Below are 22,315 nucleotides of genomic sequence, written 5' to 3' on the forward strand. Positions count from 1 at the left end.
CTTAGGTGCTGAAACCCAGGTAACATTCTAGTAAATCCTCTCTGTACTCTATTTTGTTGACATCTTTCCTATAATTCGTTGACCGGAACTATACACAATACTCCAAATTTGGCCTTACCAATGCCTTGTACTATTTTAACATTACCTCCCAGCTCCAATACTCAATGCTCTGATTTATAAAGGCCAACATACCAAAAGCTTTCTTCACCACCCTATCCACATGAGATTCCACCTTCAGGGAACTATGCACCATTATTCCTAGATCACTCTGTTCTACTGCATTCTTCAATGCCCTACCATTTACCATTTTTGATTATTCCTACCAAAATGTAGCACCTCACACTTATTAGCATTAAACTCCATCTGCCATCGCTCAGCCCAATCTTCTAACTGACCTAAATCTGTCTGCAAACTTTGAAAACCTACTTCATTATCCACAAAACCACCTACCTTGGTATCATCTGCAGACTTACTAATCCAATTTACCACCCCATCATCCAGATCATTAACATATATGACAAACAACATTGGACCCAGTACAGATCCCTAAGGCACACCACTAGTCACCAGCCTCCAACCTGACAAACAGTTATCCACCACTACTCTCTGGCATCTCCCATCCAGCCACTGGTGAATCCATTTTACTACTTCAATATTAATACGTAATGATTGAACCTTCCTAACTAACCTTCCGAGTGGAACCTTGTCAGAGGCCTTACTGAAGTCCATATAGACAATATCCACTGCTTTACCCTCGTCAACTTTCCTTGTAACCTCTTCAAAAGATTTAATAAGATTTGTCAAACATGACCTTCCACACACAAATCCATGTTGACTGTTCCTAATTAGACCCTGTCTATCCGGATAATTATATATACCATCTCTAAGAATACTTTCCATTAATTTACCCACCACTGACATCAAACTGACAGGCCTATAATTGCTAGATTCACTCTTAGAACCCTTTTTAAACAATGGAACCATATGACCAATACGACAATCCTCCGGCACCATCCCTGTGTCTAATGACATTTGAAATATTTCTGTCAGAGCCCCTGCTATTTCTACACTAACCTCCCTCAAGGTCCTAGGGAATATCCTGTCAGGACCTGGAGATTTATCCATTTTTATATTCCTTAAAAGCACCAGTACTTCCTCCTCTTTAATCGTCTTTAACTCTTTAACTATGAAAATGGACAAGGGAGAGCCAGTGGATGTAGTGTACCTGGACTTCCAGAAAGCTTTTGATAAAGTCCCACATAGGAGATTAGTGGGCAAAATTAGGGCACATGGTATTGGGGGCAGAGTACTGACATGGATTGAAAATTGGCTGGCTGACAGGAAACAGAGTAGCGATTAACGGGTCCCTTTCGGAATGGCAGGCTGTGACCAGTGGGGTACTGCAAGGTTCAGTGCTGGGACCGCAGCTGTTTATAATATACATTAATGATTTAGATGAAGGGATTAAAAGTAACATTAGCAAATTTGCCGATGACACAAAGCTGGGTGGCAGTGTGAAATGTCAGGAAGATGTTATGAGAATGCAGGGTGACTTGGACAGGTTGGGTGAGTGGGCAAATGTATGGCAGATGCAGTTTAATGTGGATAAATGTGAGGTTATCCACTTTGGTGGCAAGAACAGGAAGGCAGATTATTATCTAAATGGAGTCAAGTTAGGAAAAGGGGAAGCACAACGAGATCTAGGTGTTCTTGTACATCAGTCAATGAAAGCAAGCATGCAGGTACAGCAGGCAGTGAAGAAAGCCAATGGCATGCTGGCTTTTATAACAAGAGGAATTGAGTATAGGAGTAAAGAGGTCCTTCTGCAGCTGTACAGGGCCCTGGTGAGACCCCACCTGGAGCATTGTGTGTAGTTTTGGTCTCCAAATTTGAGGAAGGACATTCTTGCTATTGAGGGAGTGCAGCGTAGGTTCACAAGGTTAATTCCCGGAATGGCGGGACTGTCATATGTTGAAAGATTGGAGCGACTGGGCTTGTATACACTGGAATTTAGAAGGATGAGAGAGGATCTGATTGAAACATATAAGATTATTAAGGGATTGGACACACTGGAGGCAGGAAGCATGTTCCCGCTGATGGGTGAGTCCAGAACTAGAGGCCACAGTTTAAGAATATGGGGTAGGCCATTTAGAACAGAGATGCGGAAAAACTTTTTCACCCAGAGAGTGGTGGATATGTGGAATGCTCTGCCCCAGAAGGCAGTGGAGGCCAAGTCTCTGGATGCATTCAAGAGAGAGTTAGATAGAGCTCTTATAGATAGCGGGGTCAAGGGATATGGGGAGAGGACAGGAAGTGGGTACTGATTGTGTATGATCAGCCATGATCACAGTGAATGGCAGTGCTTGCTAGAAGGGCCGAATGGCCTACCCCTGTACCTACAGTCTATGTGCAGAAAATTAAAATTTCCCACAATAACAACTCTGTGCTTACTACAAATATCTGCTATCTCCTTGCAAATTTGCTCCTCCAATTCTCGCTCTCCATTAGGTGGTCTATAATACACCCCTATAAGTGTTACTACATCTTTCCCATTCCTCAATTCCACCCAAATTGTCTCCCTAGACGAGCCCTCTAATTTATCATGCCAGAGCACTGCTGTAATATTTTCACTGACAAGCAACGCAATACCACCCCCTCTTGTCCCTCCGATTCTATCACACCTGAAGCAACAAAATCCAGGAATATTTAGTTGCCAATCACACCCCTCCTGCAACCATGTTTCACTAATAGCTACAACATCATATTTCCAGGTATTTCCTGAGATTGCTATCCTGGAGGTCCTGTACTTTAACTTGGCACCTAGCTCCCTAAACTCACCTTTCAGGACCTTGTCAGGACCATTCAGGATATTGCCATTTAAAAAAAAATTGTATAGATATATGGACAGGAAAGGAATGGAGGGTTATGGGCTGAGTGTGGGTCAGTGGGACTAGGTGAGAGTAAGCGTTCGGCAAGGACTAGAAGGGCCAAGATGGCCTGTTTCCGTGCTGTAATTGTTATATGGTTATATCTATTGGTTGTGGTATTATTTCAATGATGGAGAAAGAGGAATTGAGTGAAGTTATCCCCTTTGTTCAAGAACCTGATGGTGGAGGGTAGTAACTGTTCCTAAAACTGGTGGTGCGAGCCCTGAGACTCTCGGACCTTCATCCTGATGGCAGCAGCAAGAAGAGAGCATCACCTGAGTGATGCCAATCTCTGATGATGGATGATGCTATCCTGTGATAGCCTTTCATGTAGATGTGCTCACTTGAAGAGGGCTTTACTTGTGATAGACTGGACCATATCCACTACAGATGGTCGAATTTTCCATTCAAGACACTGGTATTTCTATACCAGGCTGTGATGCAACCGGTCAATATACTCTCCAGCACACAACTATAAGACTTAGTCAAAGTTTTAGATAGCATGGCCTCCACAATTCTCTGATCTCGACATCATTAGGCTGTCTGGGATTACAGAATCAAGCAAAACAGTCGATGTCTGCAGAAGATGCTTGGAACAACCTACCAGCTGAATTTCTCATAAAACTACACAACAGCTAACTAATAAAGTTTTAAAGGCAAAGGGTGGTCACACCAAATATTGATTTGATTTAGATTTTTACAATTTACTGCTCTTTATAGTTTTTCTAATATTAAGTGTTACAGATTCAAGCAACAATAAATATATGAGTGAGGCAGGGGTTTTTATAACAAATAACATGTTTATTAAACACTGAAAACAAACCCCCCAAAAGTAAACAAATCACTAACGTAACCGGAAATCAGCTGCTGTGCGGCAGCTTAAACAGTTCTTAAAGCAATGTTGCGAAAGTTCAAAATGCTTACAGTCCATTTAAGGGAGAGACTTTTTAAGACGATTTAAGTTCTCTTTCACGTCATTTTGTTTTGATTCCCAGTCGAACTACTTTTCCCATGAAGAATTTACATAGATAGACAAATGAAATGGCTTAAAGGCACTGACCTTTCCTTTACAGAACTGTTCCCTATCCTTTCTGCTATTCACAGGGATTAACATGGGGACAGCCAATGAATTCCTTCCGAATGAGGATCAAACAAGGTCGAACCTGTTTCACAGTCGAAATCGATTCTCCGCGATCTTTTAACTCCCAAACTCCGATCTTCACTCTCCACTGATTCTCAACTAGCAGTATTGTAAAGAAACTGCTGGCAATGACCTTTTAAACTTTTGGCATTAAATAAAACTCCATCTTCCAACTAAACTGCATCATAACATTAAATCACGCAGTGGCATGAAGTTAACATGGCAAATCCAGCCACGAACTGCCCCTCCTCACAGGGAGGGATCCTCCTTTTATACCCTGTAAAAAAAAACCTGTCACATGACCTCTACTGGCAGGAAAATGACATCACTCCACCATCACAAGACCATTACCTCAAGTCCAGTATAGCTTCAACCCCAGCCACCTGACAAGGGTACCACTGTCACGTGTCACGGTTACGTAACATGAGAAACTTATCATTTCATTATTTTTGAAAGCATCTCTGCTTTACAGAATTATTTTATACATACCTAAAACCTTTGCACAGTATGGAATGAGCGTAGTCTTTTTTTCTTTTTTGGGGGGAGAATGCAAATGCAGTCCCTCACTACCACAAATTATGCAATCGAGCACCCTGCATTCGGGAATATCACAGCCGTCAGCACATCTGACATGTAATGGGAAACCCTCGTCCTGGAACCTCAGCTCTCTTGATCACCAATGGCTCCCTGCCAGGTAAGTCTTCTGCTGCTGTAGCCCATCCGCTTCAAGATTTGACATGTTATGCATTCAGAGAGTCTCTGCACACCGCTGTTGTTACGCAGTGTAATTTGAATTACTGTTGCCTTCCTGTCAGCTTGAACCGGTCTGGCCATTCTCCTCTGGCCTCTCTCATTAACAAGGTGCTTTTGCCCACAGAGCTGCCGCTCACTAATTTTTATTTGTTTTTTTTTTGACACCCATTCTCTCTAAACTCTAAATATTTTCATGAAAATCTCAGAGGATCGGCAGTTTCCGAGATACTCAAACCAGCCTGTCGTCACATGCAAAGCCACTTCCCAATTCTGAAGTTTGGTCTGAGTAAGAACTGAGCCCTTTTGTTCATGTCTGCATGCTTTGTGCATTGAGCTGCTGGCACATGATCAGCTTATTAAATACTTGCATTAAAGAGCCGTTGTACAGGAGGCTACTGAATACAACGAAGAGACCGTTCCTCCCATCCTGCCTGACATGGTGTACTGCGATTGTAGGCCTCTGTTAGTCTCGCTGGACTATCGATTTGTGCCTTGGAAAGTTTTATGGAAGACCGGCAGTTGCCCAAACTGCAAGTCTCCTCTCTCTACGCCACCGATTTTGTCCAAGGGAAGGGCATTAGGACCCATACAGCTTGGCACCGGTGTCATCGCAGAGCAATGTGTGGTTTCAGCCAAGGCTTGAACTAGCGACCATCAGATCACTAGACAAACGCCTTAACCACTTGGCCATGTGCCACACGTACTGTGATTATATACTTTATGACTCACTGTAGGAAGGATTGCTGTCCAAGTCAAACTGGACTTCCATTTACATCACAAACTCTATTTGTAAAGCAACAACATGAACTATTGAACTGAATTGACTTTATTTCTTATGTCTTTCGCATACATGAGGAGCAAAGATCTTTATGTTACATCTCCATCTAAACGAGCAATATACAATCATAATAATTTATAATAAATAGATCAGTCAATGTAGCATAGAAATACACTCATATCAGTGTGAATTAATCAGTCTGATGGCCTGGTGGAAGAAGTTGTCCCAGAACCGTTGGTCCTGGCTTTTATGCTGCAGTACTGTTTTCCAGATATTAGCAGCTGGAATACACAGAAACATAGAAAACCGACAGAACAATACAGGCCCCTCGGCCCACAAAGCTGTGCCAAACATGTCCTTAACTTAGAAATTACCAAGGGTTACCCACAGCCCTCTGTTTTTCTAACCTCCATGTACCTGCCCAGGAGTCTCTTTGAAGACCCTATCTTATCCACCTCCACCACCGTTGCCGGAAGCTCATTCCACGCACTCACCACTCTCCATGTAAAAAACTTACCCTGATAACTCCTCTGTATCTTCTTCCAAGCAGCTTAAAACTGGGTCCTCTTGTGTTAGCCATTTCAGCCCTGAGAAAAAGCCTACACTTTCCACACGATCAATACCTCTCATCATCTTATACACCTCTATTCGGTCATCTCTCATTCTGCGTTGCTCCAAGGAAAGAAGGCCAAGTTCACTGAACCTCTTCTCATAAGGCATGCTCCCCAATCCAGGCAACATCCTTGTAAATATCCTCTGCACCCTTTCTATGGTTTCCACATCCTTTCTGTAGTGAGGCGACCAGAACTAAGCACAGTACTCCAAGTGGGGTCTGACCAGGGTCCTATATAGCTGCAATGGCTCCTAAACTCAATCCCATGATTGATGAAGGTCAATGCTCCATATGCCTTCTTAACTACAGAGTCAACCTGCTCAACTGCTTTGAGTGTCCTATGGACTCAGACCCCAAGATCTCTCTGATCCTCCACACTGCCAAGATTCTTACCATTAATACCATATTCTGCCATCATATTTGACCTACCAAAATGACCCACACTTATCTGGGTCGAACTCTATCTGTCACTTCTCAGCTCATTTTTGCATCCTATCAATATCTCACTGTAACCTCTGTCAGCCCTCCACACTATCCACAACAGCTCCAACCTTTGTGTCATCAGCAAATTTACTAACCCATCTCTCCACTTCTTTATCCAGGTAATTTATAAAAATCACGAGTAGTTGGGGTCCCAGAACAGATCCCTGAGGCACACCACTGGTGACTGACCTCTATGCAGAATATGACCCCTCAGCAACCATTCTTTGCCTTTTGTGGGTAAGCCAGTTCTGGATCTTCAAAGCAATGCCTCCTTACTTTCTCAATAGATTGTGGTTGGGGTGACTCAGGTCCCCAACAATCCTTTGGGATCATTTAAGTATTTTTTAATTTGTTCATGGAGCAAGTGGTAATGCTGCCATTTGTGCAACATCATTTAAAGTACAATCATTGTCTGGTGTCGAGAACAATTTAAAGAGTTTACCATATGGCACTTCATAAAATGATTCACAACCCATACAAAATGGTGTGAAAAACAAAAAAAAAATCATCCAGTGAGCAGCAGTTCTGTGGGCGAAAACACTTTGTTAATGAGAGAGGTCGGAGGAGAATGGCCAGACTGGTTCAAGTTGATAAGAAGATGACAGTAACTCAACTGAACATGCATTATAACACTGATGTACAGAAGAGCATCTCTGAACACACAAACCACTAAACCTTGAAATGGATGGGCTACTGCAACAGAAGACCACAAACATACACTGCGTGACCACTTTATTAGATAGAGGAGATAATAAAGTGGCCACTGAATGCAGATTACTTATCAAAGTTGCACGTAACACTCTTCACCAGCAGAAAAGGTATTGGTTAGGTTTATGGATCTGTAACAATTTAATACTAGATCAGTTCAATTTTTTTTAATATCAAAAGCTAAACATTCCATCAAAGTAAAAGAATCTTGGAAACTTCCTGAAATTTGGTTAAATAAATATCAAATTTTTAGTCAGTATAGCAAATCAAATATTTTTGTCTAGGCTTTGGGATTTCACTGATGGCAAGATTTTTGGTCTCTGGTATTATTTGACCATAACTGGGAGCGGCTTGGTAGCATAGTGGTCAGCACAATGTTTTGTAGTACCAGAGATATCGGTTCAATTCCCGCTATTGCCTGTTAGCAGTTTGTATGTTCTCCGTATGAACCACATACATTTCCTCCGGGTGCTCCAGTTTCCTCCCATAGTCCAAAGACGTACCAGTTGGTAGGTTAATTGGTCATTTTAAGTTGCCCCTTGATTTGCCTCGGATTATACCGGGGCATTGCTGGGTACTGCAGCTCAAAGGGCCAAAGTAGCCTATTCTGCGCTGTTTCTCAATAAATAAATAAATCATACATTTACAAATCGGCTTTTTTCTGCAACATCTCAAACTGTTCCACTTCATTTCATGGGACACAAGCAAATTGTGCAATGGCATATTAGAACATAATTTTTTTTGGAAACTTTCTGACCTAAAGCATTTTGTAAATCTACTAGCCTAGTATTTCAAAATATTTTGGATCCAAAGTGAACAAAGAGCCAGTAGCATTATGCTGTTTACTTTTTAACTTGTATCATAAATGCACATAATTATTTGTTAATTTAATTCTTGTAATATTACCTTAGGGACATGCCCATCCTAACATGCAGTAATCTCTGGAGGATGAGATCTACAGTGAGATCCACTGGCTGGGAATGTGGCTCTGCAGCTCTCTGGGGAGAGCAAAGGTCATGACTAGGCACAGGAGGTGTCATGATCACTCACTGCAACCAAGGAAGACCCCTGTTTGTGATGGGGAAAGATGGGGAAGGGGTTAAAAGGGGATGAAGTGAGAATGGGAGGTGATAGGTGCAAGATGTAAAGGGCAGAAGAATTAGGTGCTAATGAAGGGTCTTGGCTTGAAATGATGACCGCTTATTCCTATTCCGAGATGCTGCCAGCATCTTGTGCATGTTGCTCTGTATTTCTAGCATCTGCAGAATCACTTAAGACCATAAGACATGGGAACAGAATTAGTCCATCTGGCCCATTGAGTCTGTTCTACCATTCAATCATAGCTGATCCTTTTTTTCTATCTCCTGCTCAATCCCAGTTCCAGGCCTTCTCCCCATAACCTTTGATGCCATGTCCAATCAAGAACCTATGTACACTTGTGTATAAAGAAGAAGGAACCTAAAAAGAGAGAACAGTGGACATGGATTAAAGGGAAGGAAGCAGGAATTAGAGCGTGGAAAATACAAGAGGTGGGCAGGTCGGAGGGTGGGGGAGGGTAACAGTGGGGGCCATGGGGTTTTTTAGGATTTGCCTGGTAGCTTAATTGACAATCATCTTTGGAAATCAATGCAAATCCCTTCAAACTAAAGAAAATCCATGGAACTTAATTTTCTGTTGCCTTGGAATAATCAGATTACCTTTCTTGCTCCAAACTGCAAGGCCTTTTGGCCAAGTTTCTTTGGTCCACCCAGAGTCTTGCCATTATCTGTTGGCCCCCAACAGCAGCTGTAGATGTCAATGTAATCATTGTTGTAAGTGAAAGCTGTGGCTTCTGTAGCGTCCGTAATAAGACCGCCCAACAAGCGAATACCTGTCATGTAAAACATGCTTTTAACTTCATAGTCAGTCAATTTATTATCAAGGTACGTACATGTCACCTTATGCTACCTTGAGATTCATTTTTTTACAAGCATTCACTGTAGACAAAGAAATAGAAACATAGAAAACCTACAGCACAATACAGGCCCTTCAGCACACAATACTGTACTGAATATGTACTTAACTTAGAAATTACCTAGGGTTACCCATAGCCCTCTATTTTTCTAAGCTCCATGTACCTGTCCAGGAGTTTCTTAAAAGACCCTATTGTTTCCACCTCCAGCACCATTGCCGGCAGCCCATTCCATGCACTCACCACCCTCTGAGTAAAAAACTTACCCTGACATCTCCTCTGTACATACTCCCCAGCATGATAAACCTGTGTCCTCTTGTGGCAACCATTTCAGCCCTGGGAAAAAGCCTCTGACTATCCACATGATCAATGCCTCTCATCATCTTATACACCTCTATCAGGTCAACACTCATCCCCCACCACACCAAGAAGAAAAGGCTGAGTTCACTTAACCTATTCTCATAATCCTGTCAACATCCTTGTAAATCTCCTCTGCACCCTTTCCATGATTTCCGCATCCTTCCTGTAGTGAGGTGACCAGAACTGAGCACAGTACTCCAAATGGGGTCTAACCAGGGTCCAATATAGCTGCAACATTACCTCTTGCCTCCTAAAGTCAATCCCATTATTGATGAAGGCCAATGCACCATATGCCTTCTTAATCACAGAGTCAACCTGCATAGCAGCTTTCAGTGTCCAATGGACTCAGACCCCAAGATCCCTCTGATCCTCCACACTGCCAAGAGTCTTACCATTAATGCTATATTCTGCCATCATATTTGACCCACCAAAATGAACCACCTCACACTTATCTAGATTGAACTTCATCTGCTTCTTCTTAACCCAATTTTGCATCCTATCAATGTCCCGCTGTAACCTCTGACAGCCCTCCACACTATTTACAACACCCCCAATCTTTGTGTCATCAGCAAATCTACTAACCCATCCCTCCACTTCCTCATCCAGGTCATTTATAAAAATCATGAAGAGTAAGGGTCCCAGAACAGATCCCTAAGGCACACCACTGGTCACTAACCTCCCTGCAGAATATGACCCGTCTACAACCACTCTTTGCCTTCTGTGGGCAAGCCAGTTCTGGATCCACAAAGCAATGTCCCCTTGGATCCAATGTCTCCTTCCTTTCTCAATAGACCTTGCATGGGGTACCTTATCAAATGCCTTGCTGAAATCTACTGCTCTTCCTTCATCAATGTGTTTAGTCACATCCACAAAAAAATTAATCAGGCTCAAAAGGCATGATCTGCCTTTGATACAACAGAATCAAAATAACCATACCAATCACAGCTGTGATTGAATGGTGGAGCAAACTCGATGGGCCTGATGGCCTGATTCTGCTCATATGTCTTAACTATATAACAATTACAGCACTGAAACAGGCCATCTTGGCCCTTCTAGTCCGTGCCGAATGCTTACTCTCACCTAGTCCCACTGACCCGCACTCAGCCCATAACCCTCCATTTCTTTTCTGTCCATATACCTATCCAATTTACTTTAAATGACAATACAGAACCTGACTCTACCACTTCTACTGGAAGCTCGTTCCACACAGCTACCACTCTCTGAGTAAAGAAATTCCCCCTCGTGTTACCCTTAAACTTTTGCCCCCTAACTCTCAAATCATGTCCTCTTGTTTGAATCTCCCCTACTCTCAATGGAAAAAGTGTCAACTCTATCTATCCCCCTCATAATTTTAAATACCTTTATCAAGTCCCCCCCTCAACCTTCTACACTCCAAAGAATAAAGACCTAACTTGTTCAATCTTTCCCTGTAACTTAGGTGCTGAAACCCAGGTAATGTTCTAGTAAATCTTCTCTGTACTTTCTCTATTTTGTTGACATCTTTCCTGTAATTCGGTGACCAGAACTGTACACAATAAAAACAATACACAAAGGCTGACAAACAACCAACGTACAAAAGAAGACAAAGCATGCAAATTGAAAATAACAATAAGTTATTAAGTAAGTAATAATACTGAGAACTTGAGTAAAGACACCTTGAAAGAGAGTCCGTGGGTTGTAGAATCAGTTTAGAGTTGAGGTGAGTGAAGTTATCCCTTTTGGTTCAGGAACCTGATAGTCGTAGGGTAATAATTGTTCCTGAACCTGGTGATGAAGCTGCTGTACGTCTTGCCCCATGGCAGAGTGACAGAAGAACGTGGCCTGGAGAGCGGGGCTCCCTGATGATGGATGCTGCTGTCTTGGGAAGCGCTCCTTAAATAGCTACAATATATTTTAAACCACAAAGGCTTGTTGACTGTATTTGAAATTAAACCGTTTGGCCAATCTCTAACAAAAGAGAATCAAACACTAGTGTCCTGTGGGACAAGTTCTGGCGATGATGCATTCTGCCAAATGGCTTTGACTATCTGCTTGAGGTACCACCCTTTTCTAGAGTTGACACAATTCCCTTTGATCCACTTTTGATTTCTGAATATCTCTAACGATGAAGAACCTCTTGATGTTCTCCACAATCACTTCCCAAACTGAGATCATCCTGCCAACTTCGAATTATTGTTGCTCAAACTCAAGCTCGTTAACTGGTATTAATACCTGCTTCCTCTTAGCCCATTGAGGGCATAGACTGCCGACAGCAGTTCATTAGAGTCTTCTGTCCTAGGACAAGCTTTCAAATAGGACAGGTGTAGCCCATCTTCAAAGATTCTCGCTCTCCCAGGGATAAGGTCTTTGAAGCTTCTGTTAGTGTTTCTGTAGCTTTGGGTTTAAATGGATGAGATTGTCCTAGACTCCTCCTTTCACGACAGGGTTTGAGACTGTCCATAGGGGAGTTGGTATGACTATATTTACGTCAATGTAAGGCTGAATTAAAAGCTCCCATATATATTTGCTAACAAGCTGGTGTATGGTTTCACATTGGAGAGTTACTCAGATGGATTGCACCATTACTGTTTGATTAGTGTACTTAGTGACACATAGACAACTCCAAATGGTTGGGTTTATCATTTATATGATAATGAATGTATGTTATATGCTAATATGTTGACTGTTCATACAGATCATGTGGCAGGAAGGAGAAATGGTGAGTAGCTGGGAACATAGCCAATTCCGTTTTTTATGATACGTTACTTATTGCCCTGAGCATTTATTGCATTGGCATTATCCTAACGTGTGACTTTCACTGTAACACACACTCAGATACAGGAGCTGTTTGCAAGTTAATGTGCACCAAGTGGCCACTTTATTAGGCACACCTATACACTTGCTTGTTAATGCAAATATCTAAACAGCCAATGATGTGGCAGCAACTCAATGCATAAAAGCATGCAGACATGGTCAAGATGTTCAATTGGTGTTCAAGATAAATATTAGAATGGGAAAGAAATGTGATCTAAGTGACTTTGACTGTCGAATGATTCTTGGTACCAATGAGGGTGACTTGATTACATGCACAACAGTCTCTAGAGTTACAGAGAATGGAGCAAGAAACAAAACCTATCCAGCGAGTGGCAGTTAATGAGAGAGGTCAGAGGAGAATGGCCAGTCTGGTTCAAGCTGACAGGAAGGGGACAGTAACTCAAATAACCACATGTTATAACAATAGTGTGCAGAAGAGCATCACTGAATGCACAGCACAACGAACCTTGAACGAGCTACAGCAACAGAAGACCTCGAACATACAGTTGGTGTATAAAGCTGAATATAAATATCATAGTTCAGACCAAATGAACTGTTTTCCATTCAATACCAAAACAACAATTATAATATAATTTTCCATTCCCCAGTCTGGCACCCTTCTTACGCCTTCTCTTCTCCTTACCTGCCTATCACTTTCACCTTCCCTTTCTTTCATGTTCCACTTTTCTCTCCTATCATATTCCTTCTACTGCAGCACTTTCCTCTTCCACCTATCACCTCTCAGTTTCTCACTTCGTCCCTTCTCTCCCACCTACCTACCTTCCCCTCACTTGGTTTCATCTACCTGCTGCCAGCTTGTACTCCTTCCTCTCCTTCCCACCTTGTTAGTTTGGTGTCTTCCCCTTTCATTTCCAGTGATGATGAAGGGTTTCGACCCAAAATATCAACTGTTTACTCCTCTCCATAGATGCTGCCTGACCTGTTGATTTCCTCCAGCATTTAAGACAATAAGACCATAAGACTAGGAATAATGGTGCATAGTTCCCTGAAGGTGGAATCTCATGTGGATAGGGTGGTGAAGAAAGCTTTTGGTATGTTGGCCTTTATAAATCAGAGCATTGAGTATAGGAGTTGGGATGTAATGTTAAAATTGTACAAGGCATTGGTAAGGCCGAATTTGGAGTATTGTGTACAGTTCTGGTCACCGAATTATAGGAAAGATATCAACAAAATAGAGGGCGTACAGAGAAAATTTACTAGAATGTTACCTGGGTTTCAGCACCTAAGTTATGGGGAAAGATCAAACAAGTTAGATATTTATTCTTTAGAGCATAGAAGGTTGAGGGAGGACTTGATAGAGGTATTTAAAATTATGAGGGGGATAGATAGAGTTGACGTGGATAGGCTTTTTCCATTGAGAGTAGGGGAGATTCAAACAAGAGGACATGAATTGAGAGTTAGGGGGCAAATGTTTAAGGGTAACACAAGGGGGAATTTCTTTACTCAGAGAGTGGTAGCTGAGTGGAATGAGCTTCCAGTAGAAGTGGTAGAGGCAGGTCCGTTATTATCATTTAAAGTAAAATTGGATAGGTATATGGACAGGAAAGGAATGGAGGGTTATGGGCTGAGTGCGGGTCAGTGGGACTAGGTGAGAGTAAGCATTCGGCATGGACTAGAAGGGCCAAGATGGCCTGTTTCCGTGCTGTAATTGTTATATAGTTAAGACATATGAGCAGAATCAGGCCATCAGGCCCATCGAGTTTGCTCCACCATTCAATCACAGCTGATCCTTTTTTACCTCCTTCTTAACCCCATTTCCTGGCCTTCTCCCCGTAACCTTTGATGCCACATCCAATCAAGAACCTGCCTTAAACTCTGCCTTAAATACACCTAACGACCTGGCCTCCACAGCTGCATGTGGCAACAAATCCCACAAATTCACCAACTTTTGGCTGAAGAAATTTCTCTGCATCTCTGTTTTGAAAGGGTGGCCCTCTGTCCTGAGGCAGTGCCCTCTTGTCCTGGACTCTCCTACCATGGGAAACATCCTTTCCACATCTACTCTGTCTAGGCCTTTCAACATTCAAAAGGTTTCAATGAGAACCCTCCTCATCCTTCAGAATTCCAGAATTTTGTGTGTGTTGCCCTGAATTCCTATGAATCCGTTGTATTCACATTTAATTTTAGTCCCAGAATGCAAGATTAACATTTAAGGTAAGTAAACAATTACAGTTACATGTGTAACGAAATCCTATTGACTGTAAATCCAGTACAGTTGTGTGCAGAGTTATTGGATTTGCTAGATTTAAATAATATATACTGGACACCCAGTAGGTTTTGAAAGTGCATGACTTCTGATTACAAATGCACAAACTGTGTTAAGAGATTAGCAGAAAGGGTACCAAAGGCACACAAATGTTTCCTTGTTAGCCAGGTACATTTTTAGCAAGTGAATGAGGTCATTTATTCTCCCTCTCCCAAAAGTCTCTGTCACCTCTGCAACTAAAGAAAGGCATAAAAGCAGTCCAGTCAGTGCTCTTCTTTAGGAAAGCACTCATCCCTAACAGGGATTCCTCCCCTGATGATGTGATTCACCTGTGTGTGGGAATAGAGTCAAAAGCTCCATCCAACTACATTTAGTCCTAAAAACACCTTCCTTTGCAGATTCATAAATGCCTCGACACCTTTCTTTAAATGTGATCATACAAAACACAAAGATACTTGAGTTGCTATAGAAACAACCATTGAAAAATTGGTGCCTTTGAAGTTCTCTTCATTGGGAGGAGGCAGATGTGGTTTTCTATTTTGGATATGGAATAAACAATATAATAGACCTGTATCAAGGAGAAAGCTTGACACATGTGCAAAACATCTAACCAGTAGAAATTCTGCAAAAATTCAACCATTGGACTGGTTTTATGATAGCTCGGTTCTTCAACCTTTCCAAAGAAAGTACAGATATAATGTACTCTTGCTTCAGTGGTTGGTAAGTTGATGAAGAAGATCCTGAGAGGCAGAATTTATGAACATTGGAGAGGCATAATATGATTAGCAATAGTCAACATGGCTTTGTGAATTCAGGTCATGCATTACGAGCCTGGTTGAATCTTTTGTGGATGTGACTAAATACATTGATGATGGTAGAGCAGTAGATGTAGTGTATATGGATTTCAGCAAGGCATTTGATAAGATACCCCATGCAAGACTTACTGAGAAAGTAAGGAGGCATGGTATCCAAGGAGAAATTGCTTTGTGGAGCCAGAACTGGCTTGCCCACAGAAGGCAAAGAGTGGTTGTAGATGGGTCATATTCTGCATGGAGGTCGGTCACCAGTGGTGTGCCTCAGAGATCTGTTCTGGGACCCCTACTTTTCGTGATTATTATAAATGACCTGGATGAAGAAGTGAAGGGATAGGTAAGTAAATTTGCTGATGACACAAAGGTTGGAGCTGTTGTGGATAGTGTGGAGGGCTGTCAGAGGTTACAGCGAGACAGTGATAGGATGCAAAACTGGGCTGAGAAGTGGCAGATGGAGTTCAACTCAGATAAGTATGAGGTTGTTCATTTTGGTAGGTTAAATATGATGACAGAATATAGTATTAATGGTAAGACTCTTGGCAGTGTGGAGGATCAGAGGGATCTTGGGGTCCGAGTCCATAGGACACTCAAAGCTGCTGCACAGGTTGACTCTGTGGTTAAGAAAGCATATGGTTCATTGGCCTTCATCAATCATGGGACTGAGTTTAGGAGCCAAGACATGATGTTGCAGCTATATAGGACACTGGTCAGACCCCACTTGGAGTACTGTGCTCAGTTCTGTTCGTCTCACTATAGGAAGGATGTAGAAGCCATAGAAAGGATGCAGAGGAGACATACAAGGATGTTGCCTGGATTGGGGAGGATGCTTTATGAGAATAGGTTGAGTGAACTCAGCCTTTTCTCCTTGGAGCAAAGGAGGATGAGAGATGACCTGATAGAGGTGTAGAAGATGATGAGAGGCTTTGATCATGTGGACAGTCAGAGGCTTTTTCCCAGGGCTGAAATAGCTAACATGAGGGGGCATAGTTTTAATGTGCTTGGAAGTAGGTACAGAGGGAACGTCAGGGGTAAGTTTTTCACACAGAGTGTGATGGGTGTGTGGAATGCACTGCCGGTGACAGTGGTGGAGGCAGATACAATAGGATCTTTTAAGAGATCTTTTAAGGTACATTGAGTTTAGAAAAATAGAGGGCTATGTGGTAGGGTAATTCTAGGCAGTTTCTAGAGTAGGTTACAGGGTTGGCATAACGTTATGGGCCAAAGGGCTTGTAATGTGCTGTAGAGTTCTAGGTTCCGTGAATCTTCAGGCTCCGTTTTTTTTTATTAAACAAAATATACTTTATTGAAAAATAAAATTATATATTCATTCAATGACTTTCAATCTTTTACAACTGTTTTCATTATAGTCTTTACATTTTCACACTTTTCACCACCCACGTGGCACTCTGCTATTCCATATTTACATTCCCTTGTTGAGGGGTGTACACCCCGCCCCCCTACCCCTCAACTCCTGCAGGAGAAGAACCCTAGTCTGAGGTCATTCCTGGTACTTTCAGTCATAACAGCAGACTGGGATTTTGGAATTCAAAGTCAATGGAATATAGTGTTCCTTATACGATTCCATTGTCCATATGTTCCTCTCTTCTAATCTGCCCCCGCATGTATCCCTGCAAGTGACTGATTTGCTACACCTGCCTTTTCACCACTTCCTTCACCTCCATGCAGGTGAGGCAATATTTCACCTGCAGATTTGCGGGTGTTGTCCACTGTATCTAGTGCTCCCAATCCTGCCCTTTACCTTTTCTATGTTTCTCCTCCCAGTCTCTACTTTATACCCCACCTCAGCCACCTGTCTTCACCTATCGCCTTTTAGCTTGTCCTCCTTCCCTTCCCTTCCCTCCATTTTTTAGTATGGTGTCTTCCCTCCCTCCTTTTTTGTCCTGATAAAGGGTCTCTGCCTGAAACTTCAATTGTTTATTCATTTCTATAGACGCTGCCGGATCTGCTGCGTTCCTCCATCATGTTGTGTGCTGTGTGTTTGCTGCATGAGGTCAAAGATGAATCTCTGCTCCTGGAGTTCTTACTCAGGTTTAGTCATAGAAAACTTCTGTACAAACAGTATTGAAGGCGGGAAAAGTAACTTGAGAAATCAGTGACAATGAGTGGGCTAGCAAGCTGATGAAGAAATAATGCCAATTTGCAGATTCTGACACCTTGTCGTCAAATGGAATAGCAGATGGAATGGAAATAAGGGAATGCTAATGATGGATGTTGAGGAAGCTGACAGGAAGTGATGCAGGAGATCTCTCAATATGACTCGATAATTAGGATTGGAAGCAAGGAAGAACGTCTCCAACAAGCTGAGAGACAGGGAAACGGCTGGAGTTGTCACGTTCATTGATGCCTGCAGATTGAGCGAAAAGAGTAAAGGATAGTTGTAAACACAAAAGATGCTGGAAATCCAAAGCACACACATAAAACACTGGAGGAACTCAGCAGGTCAAAGGAGAGGAAGAAATAGTCAACATTTTGGGCCGAAACCCTTCATCAGATCAATTTCAGGGATAGTTGAAGGATATTACATGCAAGTGTATATAATTTCTGTTCTATGATATTGTCTCAGAATATTATGTTTTGATCATTCTCAGAATTTCACTATTTTGTAAATTATTACTTAATTCCCATAAGTAGAGTTGACGGTTTTCTGCCATAGATATTTGTAGCTGTGAAATATATAAAAAGTATGCATTATACAGTTTTGTACACTATGTTTTGAAATTATCAAGCAAATATGATTCACTAACACGGTATACTGTGGTTAAACACTTACCTCCAACCCTTGCATTGTAAGCGATGCCCACGCCACAAAAGGAGTTATTGGCCTCCATTGCAACCTCACTAGCACATCGAGTACCATGACTGTGGAACAGAATAGTATGTTTACTGAAGTGACAACTCATCTTCATCAGATGGCCTTCAGAGCTCAAAATCTCTCAACAAGCGTAGCATGCATCTTTCATGTACTTGTGTAAGCAGCATTTTTAACAGTTTGATGAATAAGACCATAAGACAAGGGAGCAGAAGTTGACCATTCAGTCCATTGAGTCTGCTCTGCCATTTCATCATGAGCTGATCTAATCTCCCCTTTAGTCCTATTTCCCCACCTTCTTACCATAACCTTTGATGCCCTGACTACTCAGATACCTATCAATCTCTGCCTTAAATGCACCCAATGACTTGGCCTCCACTGCTGCCCGTGGCAACAAATTCCATAGATTCACCACCCTCTGCCTAAAAATTTTTTTTTGCATCTCTGTTCTGAATGGGTGCCCTGCAATCCTTATATCATGCCCTGTCGTACTAGACTCCCCACCATAGGAAACAACTTTGCCACATCCACTCTGTCCATGCCTTTCAACATTCAAAATATTTCTATGAGGTCCCCCCTCATTCTTCCAAACTCCAAGGAGTACAGTCCAAAATAAAAAATAAAAAGTAAAGTATTTCTTCATTTAATTGATTCACTATGAACATTAATTCTTAATTTTATATTTTTATTTAGATATATGGCACAGAACCGGCCTTTCTGATCTATTAAACCATGTCACCCAGCAACCCACCGATTTAACACTAGCCTAATCACACGGCAATTTACAGTGACCAATTAGCCTACTAATTAGTATGTCCTTTGGACTGTGGGAGGAAACTGAAACATCCTGAGGAAAACCACACACACACACACACACACACATACACTTTTACAGATGACACTGGAATTGAACTCCAAACTCTAGTTGTAATAGCATCTCACTGGTTGCGAAGGTACTGTGGTGTCCCATAGGAAAAGTGGAAATATGGTTACTTCGATAAGTGAAGACCATTTATTAACCACAGACATAAGACTTGAAGATTCAAAGTACATTTATTATCAAACTATTTATGCAGTATACAACCCTGAGATTTGTCTTCCCACAGACAACCACAAAACCATGGAACCAATTTAAAGGAAAAACCATCAACCCCTCCCATGCGCAAAACAAAAACAAATCGCACAAAATGGCAACACAAAAATTAGCAAAAAGCAGAACATAAAACGCAAAATCAAGAGTCCAGGCATATTCAGTTCAGCTCAGTGTTCGTTATCTGAAGGGCACGCCAATTCAAAAACAAAAAATGGAGAGAGCTGAAACCAGAAATGCATCATAATAGGAACTACAGACTCCAAACCAGAAACCGCATCAATTAATCCGAGCCCAAGACTCAGGAATCCAGCACTATCCTCTGAAAGCATTGAGGGACAGAAAGACCACTTGAATGCAGCGACTTTCCTCCAGGAATAGAAAGCAAGAGGGAGAGAGAGGGAGACTGCTACACGCAGACAACTTCCTCTAGCAGCAATGAGCAAGGAACTGGTAGTCAAAGCTGAACACCCGCTTGCCCTCTGCACTCACCTCGATGATTTCAATTTTCCTTGATGCTTTAATCAGCAATATCAGTGAGAAATGGAGTTGATCATTGGTTCACACCCTGTCTCTAGGCTTCCTGGCCTCCAGGCCACATGCTTCGCCCAAAACCTCACAGAACCCACTCAGAGACAGCAAAGTAGCAGATAGCTCAACTGACCCAAAAACACATCACCCGTATGTATAACGCAGACTCGGACAGTAGTGGACCCACATTTGAAAGAAAAAGAAGAGGTAAAGGAAGTGAAAGAAGTAGATTCATGAACCATCTGAAGGACATTGCCCTTGGTTGTGTTGGACGCTGGCGCCACTGAAGATCCCTTATCACTGATGTGTGAATGTTTTGTGGATGCACTTTCCTGAGTGATCACTTCATAATCTCCTCTGATCCATAGCATAGTAGAAATGAGGTGTGTCACACACAAAATGATGGAGAAACTAGGCAGGTCAGGCAGCATCTATGAGAAAAGTCTGAGGAGAATGGCCAGACTGGTTCAAACTGACTGGAAGGTGACAGTAACTCAAATTACACACATTACAACAGTGATGTGCAGAAGAGCATCTCTGAATACTCAAAATGTCAAACTTTGAAGTGGATAGGTTCTAACCGCAGAAGACCATGAATGTAAAGGAGGAACCTAATAACATGCCCCGAATGTACAGAAACTGACACTTCACTTTTTAGAATAGCAGCTCAGCCAGTAAACACATCCATAGATACAATAATAATTATTAGCAGTGGACAGTTTGAACTCAATATGAAGACCCTCATAATTGCAATGAGGTAATACATCTGCCCTTTCTCACCTTTTAACACTTAAAGTGTGAGTCTCAATGTTTGCTATGCTAACCATATGGAATGGCTGTTTATTTAATTGAGAATGTGTTAAGAATGGTCTATTAACCTGCCCTGGGCTTTGCGCTATGTGTCCATGGGTCATTAGTGGGTGATTAATGGTGAAGATTGCTCAAGGTCATCAGATGACAGGGAGCACTGCAGCAGGGAAAGGAACAGAGGTTCACATTAAACAGTAATTCAATCATGTTAAATGATCAGCAACCTTTTTCTTAAACACATGGATCAAATTTAATCCTGAAAGGAAAACTAATTTCAACAGATTTCCTCACTGAATGCTTAATCTACAACTTGGACTTATTTAATTACTTTTAAATGTTATTTTGAAATACAACACAGAACAGGCCCTTCTGGCCCATCAAGCAATACTACCCAACAAACACCTATTTAACCCTAGGCTAATCACAGGAGCACCTGCTGGAAACCCGAACATTTATGGGAAGGACGCACAAGCACTTTACAAAAGGTTCTAGAACTGAACTCTGAAATCCAAAGCTCTGAACCATAATAATGACATGTTAACCACTACACCACCGTGTTGCCCGGTGACCGTTACCCTCGATTCCATTTTACGCCCCTTGGGCCAGTCCCTTCCCACCCCGTGTTGCCCAGTGACCGTTACCCTCGATTCCATATTACGCTCCTTGGGCCCGTCCCTTCCCACCAACATCTGCAACACTTCATTTGTTTCTGGCTTCTCCCCTTTCCTTTCCAGTCCTGATGAAGGTCTTGGCCCAAAATGTCAACTGTTTATTCATTTCCATAAACACTGCTTGACCTGCTGAGTTTCTCCAGCATTTTCAGTGTGTTTCTCTGGATTTCCAGCATTGCAGAATCTCTTGCTTTTTTTTATATAAAATGGTTAAATGTTTTTCTTTTTCACACAATGATCTATCGTGGCATCTCGGTATAAAAATGGGCTGAAAAAGCAGGAGCAACCAGGGTAGTCTTTCGCAGGGCACTGAGGAGTGTGGTGGAACAAAGGAATGGAGGTCCATAATCCATTGAAAGTGGTGTCATACGAAGATAGGGTCATAAAAAAAGCTTTTGGGACATTGGCCTTGAGTATTGAGTACAAGAGATGGGATGTTATGTTGAAGTTATGGTGAGGCCTAATTTGGGATATTCTGTGCAGTTTCATTCACCTACCTACAGGAAAGATGTAAACAAGGTTGAAAAACTGAAGAGAAAAATTATAAGGATGCTATCAGGTCTGGAGGATCTGACTTATAAGGAAAGATTGAATAGCAAAGAACTTTATTGCTTGGAATGTAGAAGATTGAGAAAATATTTGAGGGAAGTAACAAAATTACAGTAAAGAATTAGGGAACTTAACGTAATGGAACCCTAAGGAGGAAATGATCATAATATGATTGAAATTATTCTGCAAGTTGAGAGGGAGAAGCAAAAGCCACATAGGATCATAGAAATCTGCTACGAATTACAGGCCCTTCGGCCCACAATATTGAGCCAACCATATAACCTACTC

The 22,315-nt window shown here is 41.9% G+C and overlaps 1 protein-coding gene and 1 non-coding gene across 2 annotated transcripts in view; both read right to left on the reverse strand.

Moving 5' to 3' along the window:
* LOC132400430 (PC3-like endoprotease variant B) overlaps window positions 1-22,315 on the reverse strand; it is a 1,805,907-nt gene that overhangs the window by 953,863 nt on the left and 829,729 nt on the right. Inside the window, exons 8-9 of the mRNA XM_059981370.1 lie at window positions 18,338-18,426; window positions 9,101-9,273 (exon numbers count right to left, since the gene is read on the reverse strand). Of these exons, the coding sequence (XP_059837353.1) occupies window positions 9,101-9,273; window positions 18,338-18,426 (262 nt within the window). The remainder of the gene's footprint in view (window positions 1-9,100; window positions 9,274-18,337; window positions 18,427-22,315) is intronic.
* LOC132401412 (U1 spliceosomal RNA) lies at window positions 4,609-4,770 on the reverse strand. Its single transcript, XR_009514571.1, has one exon. It is a non-coding gene; the product is annotated as a U1 spliceosomal RNA (small nuclear RNA).

The sequence above is a fragment of the Hypanus sabinus genome, chromosome 10, assembly GCF_030144855.1.
Source record: "Hypanus sabinus isolate sHypSab1 chromosome 10, sHypSab1.hap1, whole genome shotgun sequence".
Taxonomy (NCBI): domain Eukaryota; kingdom Metazoa; phylum Chordata; class Chondrichthyes; order Myliobatiformes; family Dasyatidae; genus Hypanus; species Hypanus sabinus.